Here is a 13,230-nt window from a genome sequence, read left to right on the forward strand (position 1 = left end):
TTAAATTTAACAGTCAAATATAGCCTTATACAGAAATGTTGACATAGGAATAAATTTCAATAATAATGGATATTAGCGTCAAAACTCTCTTTTAAATTTAAAACTTTTATATATATATATATATATATATATATATATACGGTGGGCTTCTTTTAGATTCTGTCTATCAAATGCACACACAAAGCTTTTGTTGGCTCCAGACTACAATAGAAGACACTTGCCCAAGGTGCCACACAGTGGGATTGAACTAGGAACCTTGTGGTTGGGAAACAAGCTTCTTACCACACAACCATGCCTCTGCCTATAAGATGTAGCAAGTACTTTTACATCATTAAAGTTATGAAGAATTTCTGGTGAAGTATATACCCTGCTCCTCCTCTTCATCATCATCATTTTATCGTTTTCCCATGCTGACATAGGTGGGACAGTTTGACTGGCTACAACAGGTCAGATGACCTCTTCTTGCTCCAATATCTCATTGTTTGTATGGTTTCTGTTGCTGGATGCCCTTCCTTACGCAAACCACTTTACTGAGTGGACTGCATACATTCTATTGTAGCTTCATCATTATAGAATTTCCTTGTCATCAGCTCACGGAAGATCAAAAGTCACAACTGAATGTGTGTCGTGAACTGAAAGTACAGTTGGAAGTTGATCCGAACCTTTTTCCGAAGGTCATCAGTGGTGATGAAAGCTGGTGCAATGGCTACGACCCGTAAATGAAGCAGCAGTCAAGTCAATGGAAGCCTTCAATGTCACCATGCCCCCAATGAGAGGACAATGCTGATTTGTTTCATTGATGTGAAAGGAATTGTTTACACAGTATTTGCTCCTCCTGGTCAAACTGTTAACCAAACATTTTACTTTGCAGTTCTGAAGCATTTGCAAGATACGGTGAGACAAAAATGCCCCAACCAGTGGCAAAGTGGAGAGTGATGGTTTCATCACGACAATGTGCTTCTACACACTGCTTTGAGTGTGAGACAATTTTTGACCAAAAATGGCATTCCAGTTTCTATTTGGTACCCCCTTGTACTCCTATGTTATACATAGGTGGGTAAAGTGGTGCAAGAAAGAAAGAGAAGTAAGGAATGGTAAGGGAAAGGTAGTGTTAGGGGATTAGTGAGCAGGAGTCACTGTGATAAGGGCAGTAAGGCGAGAGAATGAAGGAATTGAGTAAGAGGAGATGCAATGCTAGCCCTCACCCATGTTATATATGGGTGGGTAGACTGGTGTGGAGGAGAGATTGATAAAATGATGAGAGGTCTTGATCTATCTTCGGGATAACATGTTCAATAAAGCATAGTGACAAGGGAGTCAGGGAGGGTGGGTAAAGGTCAGCCAAGTGCAATTCTTTCCTGCTCAAGCATCATTATTCTGGAGTAAAGATAAATATAGAAGGTAGATGTATGAGGAAGGGAGATATTCAGTTATGCACAAATTATTTTATTCTCAGTTACACGTGTCATGGTATGGTGGATAGATGAGATGAGAGGGTACAGAACAGGTACAACAAATAGGATAATAGACAGTGATGGTATGAAGGTATAGACTGAGCAAAAAACCCAAAGGCAAGGGAGCCAATGCATACTAAGCATGAATGGGAGGTTGGAACTTCCGCAACATCAGTTCTTGGGATCATTTGTCAACACTTCATCTAGTCTTCCTCAGTCTTTTTATATATATATGATTTGTATAAAAAAGAGTAAAGATCCCCTCAGTCATGAGTGACCTTGGGATTGCACCTAGAAAGTTACCCTCTGAGGCAAAAGTCCAGGCAAGGTTATTAATGGAAGACCAGCAAGTTGCCCATGCATGCCAACCTCCCTTCTCCATGCCACCAATGTTATCCAAGAGAAAGGTAAAGGCTGATACAGCTTGGCACCTATAACTGAACGGGAGCAATGTGAAATAAGTGTCTTGCTCAACACACAGCCTGTTTCAGGAATTGAACTCACTACCTCATGATTGTAAGCCTGACACTCTAACCATTGAGTCATGCACCTTCATGATATGTATATTTACTGAGAATGATATGCAATTCTAGGTTTCTGTACTAAATTGAGTTTTGTACATATACTATTATGAATTCAGTGTAGGATTTACTGAAAGTCAGCAATGTTGAGACAAATGACTGAAGAAATTATTTCATAAATCTTACCAATATAGATCAGTAACCTGAAAATTATGATAATCTTTAAAAATTTGATGGTTATGACTTGTTAATAAAATTCAGAAAATGTTTCTGTTGATTAAGTTTAATTTAACCCTTTAGCATTCAGATTACTCTCTCATATACACGGTACGGACAGTATTTGAGGACAGATTTATGGTTTTAAAAAACTCTTATATAATAACAGAAAAAAAAAATGGCATTTTTATAAAAATAACATAAGCATAAAGCTAAGTTATCAATTTAATAATTTCATTCAATAAAATTATGATAAGCATCAATAACTGCCTCAACATGGGGTCGAACTCATTTACACGCTTGGATTATGTGGTCCTTGTTTATATCGAACATGACTCGAACTATGGCAGGTTTCAAAGAATCTTTGGTGCTATGGGGGTGTTCATTGGCATTTTTCTCAATGATGCTCCACACATTGTAGTCCAGTGGATTGAGATCTGGAGAATTACAAGGTCAAATGTTGGGGGTGATGTGATCATGCAAATTGTCGGCCATCCATTCTTGTGTCATTTGAGCCTTGTGTGATGGTGCAGAATCTTGTTGAAAGACATAAGGCCTTCTGTTGCATACACTGTTGACCCAAGGCTTAACTTTATCCAGGACCTCAATATACACAGCAGCATTCACCCTAAGGCCTATGGAAAAAAGTGAGGAGGCATCACATGTCCTTCATTGCTAACAACACCCAAAACTATGACACTTGCAGGAAATTTTGTGTGCATTACTCTTGACACCTCAGAAGGGTCTGCTCATAGCCATCTGTCATTTCTTCTGTTAGTTTTCTGGTCCTTGTCAAAGTTTTTCTCATTTGAGGAAAACCAAATCACACCATCCTCTGATTAAATGGTTTTCTTTTTCCTGACATGAATTGGCCTCTCCTCATCATGTAAGATTTGTATCTGACTTCTTCATGCACAATATTTCTGAATGTTTTTTCTGATACATGAAATTTTTTGCAATTGACCTCATTGATTTTCCTGGATTGTCTTCAATGTTTTGCTTAACTTCCTGAATAAATTCATGTGTCCTGATAGAATCAGAGCGTTTGGAATGTTTTTTTTTGCGTTTTGATACAGGTAATACTCTTCCATCTTCTTTCTCTAACTCGCACCAAATCTTGTGGACAAAAGGTCTTGCAACTTTCAGAAAGCGAGAAATTTCTAAATCATTATGCTTAACCTTCAAAGCCACAATCACAGCATGCCTTTTCAGTTCATTAGTAAGCATGCGGTGTGTCATTGTTATTTTCTGAAGTTCAATAAAAATTAGTTAAATAAAATAATGACTGAAAATACACATGTCCTCAAATACCATCTGCACCCTGTACAATGCTTATTTATGCACATTGTTTTTAATTAATTATGTATTATTTCATAGCTTTGAAATTTCAACGATGTGATTGTTTATTTTTGGAATGATGCAGTAGGAGAGATATGAGAGGTTATGTCTGGCCAGTTTGAATGCTAAAGGGTTAAATTAAATATGTTTGAAATTGAACTGTTGATGCTGCTTTGCTGGTTGGACGACTGTGGTAATAGTAGCATTGTTTATTATATTGTGTACATGTGTTTTATAATATTTATTGTGTTACCGTTTCTATTTTCATCAGGTGGTTTGAGATGAGTTGTTTACACCTCCAAGATCCAGCCCATAATATCACTGTTACTACTTATTCTCAACCAACACCAATTCCAACACCTTATGTATTGACTGCTCAGGACCGAACTCCCACAGATTATCCTTTGCGCTGGTCAGGCCTTGCTGTGACAATTGGGCAAGTAGTAGAAGAGGCCCAACCACATATTGGGCGTTCTAATTGGCAGTTAGCTTTAGCTGGTGTCAGTCGCTACCAAAGTTTAAGTTTAGCTGCTCAGGTATTGGCTTACCTCTATAAACAACAGTTTCCAACATCATATATATCTTGAAGTATATTATTTTTTGGGGTTTTTTTTCTTAGAATGTACTAAAGGAATCTAAACATTACAATCCTCTCTCTCTATTTTTATTTCGAAAATGCAATAATTTGTACTTAAATAAAATGAGATTTTATAACTGGTGATCAAATCATTTCAAACTTGAGGTGACAAATAACTAACGATATCTAAAATTGAGTTTGTTTTGTAGGTTTTTCCACTCATATTTATAAGTTCTTTATTTCCACATTTTAGATTTATTTTATATATGTATCCATGTCACAGAATTATCTAAATTTTCATATATTTCCTTATTTATTAAGCTGTTAGTCTAAGCTGTGCTGACACTTGAACCATTTCTTTTATCTTGTGCTTTTTTGATTTGTTAATTTTTCTATATCCAAGACAAAGAAACAGTTGTTCTTAATCTTACTGGATTGCATTTATAAAGTTCTAATTCTTTAATATTTGCTTTCCTTTTGTATTTAATTCTTATTTAAGCAGGTAGGTATTCACCTCTATATCTAAATGTGATGTACAGTAGTTGTGGTATAACCTACAATAATACAACGGAAGAAAAATTGCTATTTAAGTTACCTGAAAATAACTAAGGAAGCATATTTTCAGGAATTCATTTCAACTGTGATTCTTCTGTTAGTTTATTTGTTATAACACTTCAATGTTTTGGAATAATAAATATTTTATACTATTATTTCACATGTACATTTTTTTTTATTTAGCTTTTTTCATTTAAAGAGAAACCAAAATTAAATATTGTTGGGTAAAGATTTTGGCCTTAGACTAATGTGAAAATGATCTAATAACTGGCCTGATATAATGACAGTTAGGGGTGGAATTTATTTATACCCAGCAATATACTGTCATATATACAGTAAAACAATAAACTGTTTTACTTCAATACTTATTTTCATCAGATATAAAATATGAAACTACATTTGAGCATCATGATTTCATATTGCGTTCAGTACTGTTTCAAAAAAGATTTTTTTCACATATTAAATATTCTAATAGAATAAGTGAGTAGTTGACATAAATCCTTTGTTTGATAACTATTATTTTCTTTCAGTAAACAGATAGTATTCATTATTGTCATTCATATATATATATATAAAGACAATAACTTAGATGGAAATTCATAGACTTTATTAATGCACCACATCATGTGTTTCTGCATCTCATGTGCAGAAACACATGTTGTGATGCATCAGTAAAGCCTATAAATTTCCACAAGTCATTATTGTTATTATATTTATCCTAAGCAATGTGGGAGCTGGCAGAAACATTAGCACGCCGGGTGAAATGCTTAGCAGTATTTCGTTGTCTTTATGTTCTGAGTTCAAATTCCACTGAGGTCACCTTTGCCTTTCATCTTTTGGGGTTGATAAATTAAGTACCAGTTGCATACTGGGATCGATCTAATTGATTGGTCCCTTCCCCCAAAATTTCGGGCCTTGTGACTAGAGTAGAAAAGTATATTTATCCTAAGCTGAAAGGAGTTCTACTTGTATAACCGTTCCATCAGATTACACTGGGAGATGGGACTGGCAGGTGGTAGCCGACAACCAGAAGCATAGGAGTTTTTAAGAGCACATTCTAAGGCTTTTGCCCAAAACAAACTAAATGGATGTGTGTATATATAATTACATCACCGAATTTGTTAAGAAGAAGGTCATATATACTTGTATATATATTTATATATATATATAAATATATATATATACATATATATATATATATATATATATATATATATATATATAACAGATGGTATATATTATGCATATATATGTATGTGTGTGTATATAGAAGAATGATGAACAAACAATAACAGGTATAAGGAATGTATTTATATGAATAATTCCATATGTAATTTATATGATGAAAGTGGGTTGTGTTTTTAAAGCCATTTCACATGATCCATGAGTGGTTGATATAACAATGCATATTATGCAAGTCGGTGCAATACTGAGACATAAGCATAAAAACAAAGATAGTATCCACTCACACACATTTTGGTGGCTGAGTATTTCTGTGCAACAAATTCACAGAATTATATTCAGAAAATGAAGGGCAAGTGTGTGAACAGAGGTGGTGTTTATAACAATTTATATGCATCAATAAATTAGATAAAAAGATTTTCTAGGGTGGTTGTAGTAAGAGACACAAGGTAGGTAAGGAATGGACATGAAGACACAAAGAGAAGAAGGGAAGGTATGTAAGGTGAAGGGAGGTGGGTATGAGTAAAGAATAGGAGGTAAGTGACCCAGGTGATGGGGTGGAAAGAATGAAGAGACAAGGGGAAAGTAAAGAGAGGAAAAGGGACAACTGTGAGTCAGTGGTTCTCAATCGGAGTCGTATAAGATTTTGTTAAAATTTATTTGCAATAAATCACTTATACTTCTACAATTACAATACACAAAATATTTTCATTTTTTAAAAATACAATTCTTAATAATATTTAATTATAAAAATACAGTAGGATTTTATTTGAACATCGAATGGCTATGGGGGCCCCAGTAGAATAAAGTAGGGATCAAAGGGGCCCATAGGCAAAAAATGTTCACTTTCTACAACCAAAAATAATGGGAAGGTAGGGTGAAGTGAATTGATCAAAGGAAATACATTAATCATACCAAAATCGGGGTGGGAGGTGGAGGAGAATAAAAATATAAATAAACCCTGTCATAGTGTAGAGATACACAGTATCAAATGTTGCAGTTGCACCAAGCATAGATATCCAATAAAGGGAGGAGCAATATGGCAAGGAAATGTGACAGCAAGCTACTAGTTAGATGGTACATTAATGGAGGTGGGGAAGAGAAAGTAAAAAAAAAAAAATGGGTGTGAAATAAACAAGGTCATTCAGTTCTGAAGACAAAGCTTAAGTATATTCCAAGATACATTTTGAAAGAAGGGAGTCTTAAAGGTGACAAAGCTATTTTGTCAAGAATATACTAATAAGGAGAAAATAAGTATTAGGGAAAAAGTGCAAGGAAAGATGTGGGATGAAAAGATAAACCCAAGGATTTATTTAAATTGGTTTGAGCATAGTATGTGGTAATAGGTAAAAGACTTGTAAAATTAATAACAGAATGTAATTACATCACCGAATTTGTTAAAGAGGAGGTCATCATTCTGATATAATATTTCTAGGGATTCTTGGCTGTGTAGATTACATGCTAGTTGGCTTCCTTGGTATGGTATTCAAGTCTTCTTGAAGGACCTGGAGATACCAAATATTATATTTTTGGCTTTGATGTAAGTGGCAAGCAAAGTAGGTTTTCACTTGATATTTGAAAAAGAGCTAATGTGTGCAAGATACTGGCACTTAGTCAATCGTTGTTACTTCTATGTATATTCTGGTGGAGTTATGTGTGATAGGAACTATACACCTACATACAACATTATAGCATAGACAGTGGTCTCACAAGAGACAATTATTTGATATTCTACAGTTGTATGTCTTCTTATCTCAAGTTAATATATGGATCTACATATATTATTATAAACAGTACCTCTGTTCACACATTCACCGTTTTCTTCTGAAGAAAATGCTATGAATCTGTTGCACAATGATGTTTAGCCACCAAACTTTGTGCTTTTATGTTTATGAGTACAAATTTTAACCTCTAATCTGAGTGTAGCTGTGAATTTCTTGATAGTTCAGCAAAGATGTTTCCTTTTTCACTGGGTCATCTTGTATTCATTTTCATTTTATATTTCCCTTTTACCTTGCCAATCAAGGAATTCATTTTCTTTGAATGAGTCTGTATCTGACTGTGCCATTATTTTCTGGTTGCTCTTGTTAAATGCAACATTGACCTAATATGGCAAACACTTGTGTTAAATTTACTGCAGACTTTTATATCATCATGTTGATCCACCAAACTTAACTCTTGGTGTTTACTTATTAATATTAAAATTCCTTTTTGCTATGTGAAAGCAGTTTGATAATACTGACTCAAGACTCTTGTTGAGATGGAATATTTGAAGATTGGCTGCTACAAGTAGTTATCTTACAGGTATTAATAAAATATCTGCATATCTACTTAAAAAAGTTTAATAAAGTTTGATATCATCCTATTCTGTTGTGTTTTTTTTATTTATGTTTATGATTTTGTTTTTGTAATCACTTAAAAATGTGTGTTGTGCTTTTCAAATTATTGATAATAAATGTCATTCATAATATTCATTTAGTCTGAAAGCTCCCTTTAGATTGTGACTTTTGCATCCTTGTATTGTGTAAACAAGCTTTTTATAATCTAGTATTATAACTAGTTAGAGAACAATTTTATGATTTATACCTGAGTAATTTGTATCCAGATAAAGTCAGGAGAGTGTAGATCATCATCATTTAACATCTGTTTTCTATGCTGGCATGGATTAGATGGTTTCACTGGAGCTGGAGAGCTGCACCAGACACCAGTCTGTTTTGGCTTGGTTTCTATGGCTGGATATCCTTCCTAATGCCAACCACTGCTCAGCCTTGTACACGTCACTGGCATGGGTGCCTTTAACATGTCACCAGCATAGGTGGCTTTTACATGTCACTCTGGCCATGACTACAATTTCACTTAGCTTGTCATGTCTTCTCAAGCACAACAAATTATCAAAAGTCTCAGTTGCTTGTCATTGCCTTCTTAAGATTCAACATAATTGTTTAGCTACAAGTTGATCAAAAGCAGGAATAGATTTTCGACTGTGCTAAAACTCTACAACTGCCAAAATACAAAATTATTCTACTGGAAGACCATGCTGGTAGTAAGTCATTTTATATATTCAACAATACTTTTTTGCTACATTTTACTTGCACAGCTGTATCCTCTGTGGCATTGAGAATAAGCATACCAATTTTGTAAGTCTGGAATCCCGTTAACCATCAACAATCTTCTCAGCCAGTGTAACCACAACTATATGTACTCCTTACATCACAAATGTTGCCAACTTGTCCTTTTCAATGTATCTTTATAGATTATTTCAGCTTTATGAGAACTACTTCACAACTGGACATTTGTTGGAAAATCTTCTGATGGTACATATGAACTCATTGCTTGCCAACATTATACTTTTGTCACATTTGGCATCCCAGAATTGTCATATAACGGTGGCTCTGATTTCATTTCAACAATGACTTGAAAGTTTTTGTGAAACTGAAACACACAAATAGTGAAGCTCTTTATTAGAGACAACACATTAGGGTGTTATTAACATTGATTCATTTCAATGTGCGATCCTATGAGATTTAGTAGGATACAAAACATTCCCTAACAAGGGAAAGACATATTTTGTGATTATATCTCAATTCCATCAGTAAGTTGTATACTTCATATCATGTGCAAAAGCTTAGTAATAGATGTGTAAAATTTTCTGAACTATCAAGTCTCAGTTGCTTGTCATTGCCTTCTTAATATTCAACATAATTGTTTAGCTACAAGTTTCATAATACTGACTCAAGACTCTTGTTGAGATGGAATATTTGAAGATTGGCTGCTACAAGTAGTTATCTTACAGATATTAATAAAATATCTGGTACAGTGTCAAAAAACTTTTCAAGATCATAAAAGATCAGCAACCATACAATTTGTCCAACTAAATTAAACAAGAGCACTACAGTCTCTTTGCTGTCTCTTAATTACAGAATCAGGCCACATTAGTCTCACTTTCTGGCATTCTATTTGTTCCTTTTCTTGGAATTCTCATGATCTTTCAACATCTTAACAATAAAACGATGGATCCTTTTATAATTGTTAAAACTACTTGAACTCTGAAATTTTCTCTCGAGTCATTTTCCAGAATTCAGAGCCAACTATTTAGCAACAATTGAGTTATGGTAAATGTACCATACCTCAAATTCCATCAAATATATAAAGAATAAAGCTGCTAATGAGAAATAAATCTTTGCTTTAGTAATACTGACAGGTAACACTAATCAGAAGTTAAACTGTCATCAGGAAACTCGTGGAAATACAACCAAGTGATTTGAACTCAAAAGGCCAAAGTTATGTATCAAAGGCATTTTATTTGATGCTCAAACAGTTTTACTAATCCAGTCCTTTTCTTTCTTTAAGTGACAGAATCTGTCATGTGTCAGAATTGGTTTAACATCTGGTTGTAGGTAAGTTTATAATTTCCACTGTTAAAGAAGAAAGTAATAGCTGGCAACTTACTATTCCATTGAACTTGTATATTGATATAAACTGTTTACTTCTCAACCATAACTGGGTTCAGTCCCACTATGTGGCACTTGGGAAAGTGTCTTCTGCTATAACCCTGGGTTGACCAAAGCCTTGCGAGTGGATTTGCTAGACAAAAATTGAAAGAAGCCCATCATATATATCAGTCTCTGTGTGTCTATGTATTTTTCCTTCACCACCACTTGACAACCAGTGTTGGTCTGTTTACATCCCTATAATCTATTGGTTCAGCAGAAGAGACTGATAAAATAAGTATCAGGTTTAAGAAATAAGTAGTGGGCTCAATTTGTTTGACTAAACTTTTCTAGGCAGTGTCCTAGCATGGCCACAGTCCAATGACCAAAACAAACAAAAGATATCAACAGCCTTTGAAAGATTTAAAAAAAATTAGGTATGAACAATTTTTTTTAAATGCTGAGTTTGGGAACAAATTTAAAACAACTATTAAGCTACCATATATGCTATGACAGGAAAAAATATGTATCTGCTATTACTAATCAAAATATTTAGTGTTTTGTTATTTCAATATTTGCAATGGTTCTGAGGTGACAAGCTGGCAGAATCATTAGCACAGTGGGCAAAATGCTTTGTGGTATTTCGTCTGAGTTTGCCTTTCAGGGTTGATAAAATAAGTACCAGTTGAGCATTGGAGTCAATGTAATCAACGTACCCCATCCCCTGAAATTGCTGGCCTTGTGCCAGAATTTGAAATCAATATCTCTATTGGTTCTAAAGAAAATGGCCTCTAGTTGCACTAACTTGTCCAGTTTATTAAAAATACATTTTTCACAAGTAATTAGCAGATTAACAAGCTTTTTGTAAAATGTTCAGTTTTTCTCTTTACCTAACTAGTTTTTTTTTTGGATGAGAAACATTTTTACAGAAAAAATAGTACTTTTTGGTATTAACATTTCTCCCAATTATTCCTGGTAGAGGTTTTAGGCACCAACTCCATAGGGACTATGAATATATTCTATTATCTCATTCTTAGTCTACCTTTAGGCCTCCAGCTGTTTGGCTTGACTTGAAGAATCTTTCTTGTGGTTCTTACCTATGACATTCCAATCAGGTCCATAGTACCAGTGTTGTGTCCTCTTCATGTAGAGAAGTAGTGACTTCTGGAGAGACTCCCTGATTTTCCAAATTACACACCCAACTAAGTAATGTTTCTACAGAGACCCTGAAGGGAACCCCATTTCAGTCACTTGTTTCATGATTGTACACTTTTAGTCATTACTAAAGAGGAGGATGGGCGCAAAAACCAAATAGGATTCATATAAAATGGAACTTGTAATTTTGGTGTTTGAATGGGCAAACTTCGTCTGGTCTTCAACTAATTGCAGTTGCTCATCTATAATGTGTTCAAATAGTTGTTGCTTCATTGAATTACTATAGTAGAGTTGCTATGGAAACATCATCTTTCTACATGTATTTAGACCAGTGGTTCTCGACCATTTTTTTTACCTATGGATCTCTTTGTTTACTATTTTATTCTGATATGTTTCAAAATTAATTTTGTAGTTCTTTCAAAATTTGTATTTTGTTTATCACACATTCACTTGTGCAGGTTGAACTATGTAAAATGTCAGAGAAAGAAACCAAGCTGTTCCTTGCGATAAATGCATCTAAAGCAACATTTTTTCATGGGCCCATAACATTCCTGCTGTGGACCCAATTTATTTTGCTTGTGTGGACCCCCCCCCCCCCAAATCTTATATGGACCCCAGTCCATATTTGTAGACTCGGACAGTCTACAAATTGAAATCCTTCACAAAATGGATTAAATATATTTGAATATAAACCTACTGAGAAAAAGTGATTAGTGTTAATGAAAATTTGTTGTTAGAAGGGACAAGAAAGAGAATTCAGAAATATTTCAATAAATCAGAATTAATTTTAATGGCAATGTGCAAACCACAAGGTGGGAGAGAGTGATCTTTGATTGGCTAACCTCAGTAAAACAGCTTAACCACAGCTACCAAGATCTTAGAATGATTAATAGAAGTAGATATTTGTATGAAGAACATTTACCAATTAGAAAAGCTGAAATAATGAAAATTACCAAAAATAATTACAAACATGACAAAAAAAGTCATCAGAGATCTGTTTTAAATTAAGAATAAATAATTTACTAAATGGCAATTAAAAATATTTTTTTTTATTATTTATTTTATCAAGCTTTTTTCTCTTTTTGCAAAAGCTTCTGAGGTAGGTTTATGTTATATAAGCAGATATTTTTTGAGAAATTCCACACAACTGTAGTTTTACAGTAATTTCTTTTAAAGAAATTAATAATAAAACATTTATGAACCTTTAAAAATTGAAATTTTTGGTATTTCTAAGCAACCAGAAGCTTTTGTTAGTGACACTGTGTTGGTAGTATGTTTTTTTAATGTTTCAAGACACACAGCTTATTTTAAATGTGGTGGGTGAAACAAAATTTGGATGGATATGTCAAATATGTACCTTATCCCTTTTCCCTTTATTAAAAAAAGGAAAAAAAAAAAACTCTTTGGGGTTCTGATTTTACCCCCAAAACAGCTTTTCACAATTTCACATTACCACCTCCAATTTTTTGGTTTTAATTTATTTTTGAAATGTCTTTGAAAAAATATAGATTACAACTAAACCCTAGTCCCAAACCCTAATTGTAAACCTTAACTCTTCCAACTAACCAATGTTTTCTTTTACAAGATGTAAGAGTTGAGAGGGTTTGAAGGAGACTTGACTGTTATTTCTACTACATCAAGGTCCTTGCAGTGGAAATTCATATTTAGCATTTGCGATTTCTGTTTGGACTAAGTATAATTACCAAAAATTTTAATCAAAAGTTTCTAACATTTTTATTCATTTCTCCAAAAATTACGTGTGATTTTCTTAATTTGCACACAAAACTACATTCTTGAATTTT

General features: G+C 33.9%; 1 protein-coding gene across 2 annotated transcripts in view; it reads left to right on the forward strand.

Annotated features, from left to right (window-relative positions):
* The window catches only part of LOC106884436 (protein PRRC1-A), a 37,599-nt gene extending 29,391 nt beyond the window's left edge, over positions 1–8,208 (forward strand). For both annotated transcript variants that reach the window (XM_014935827.2, XM_052973836.1), the window contains exon 10: positions 3,801–8,208. In XM_014935827.2, the coding sequence (XP_014791313.1) occupies positions 3,801–4,116 (316 nt within the window). In that variant the 3' untranslated portion in view covers positions 4,117–8,208. The remainder of the gene's footprint in view (positions 1–3,800) is intronic.
* The last annotated feature ends 5,022 nt before the right edge of the window (positions 8,209–13,230 follow it).

This window comes from Octopus bimaculoides, chromosome 17 (genome assembly GCF_001194135.2).
Source record: "Octopus bimaculoides isolate UCB-OBI-ISO-001 chromosome 17, ASM119413v2, whole genome shotgun sequence".
NCBI classification, from domain to species: Eukaryota; Metazoa; Mollusca; class Cephalopoda; order Octopoda; family Octopodidae; genus Octopus; species Octopus bimaculoides.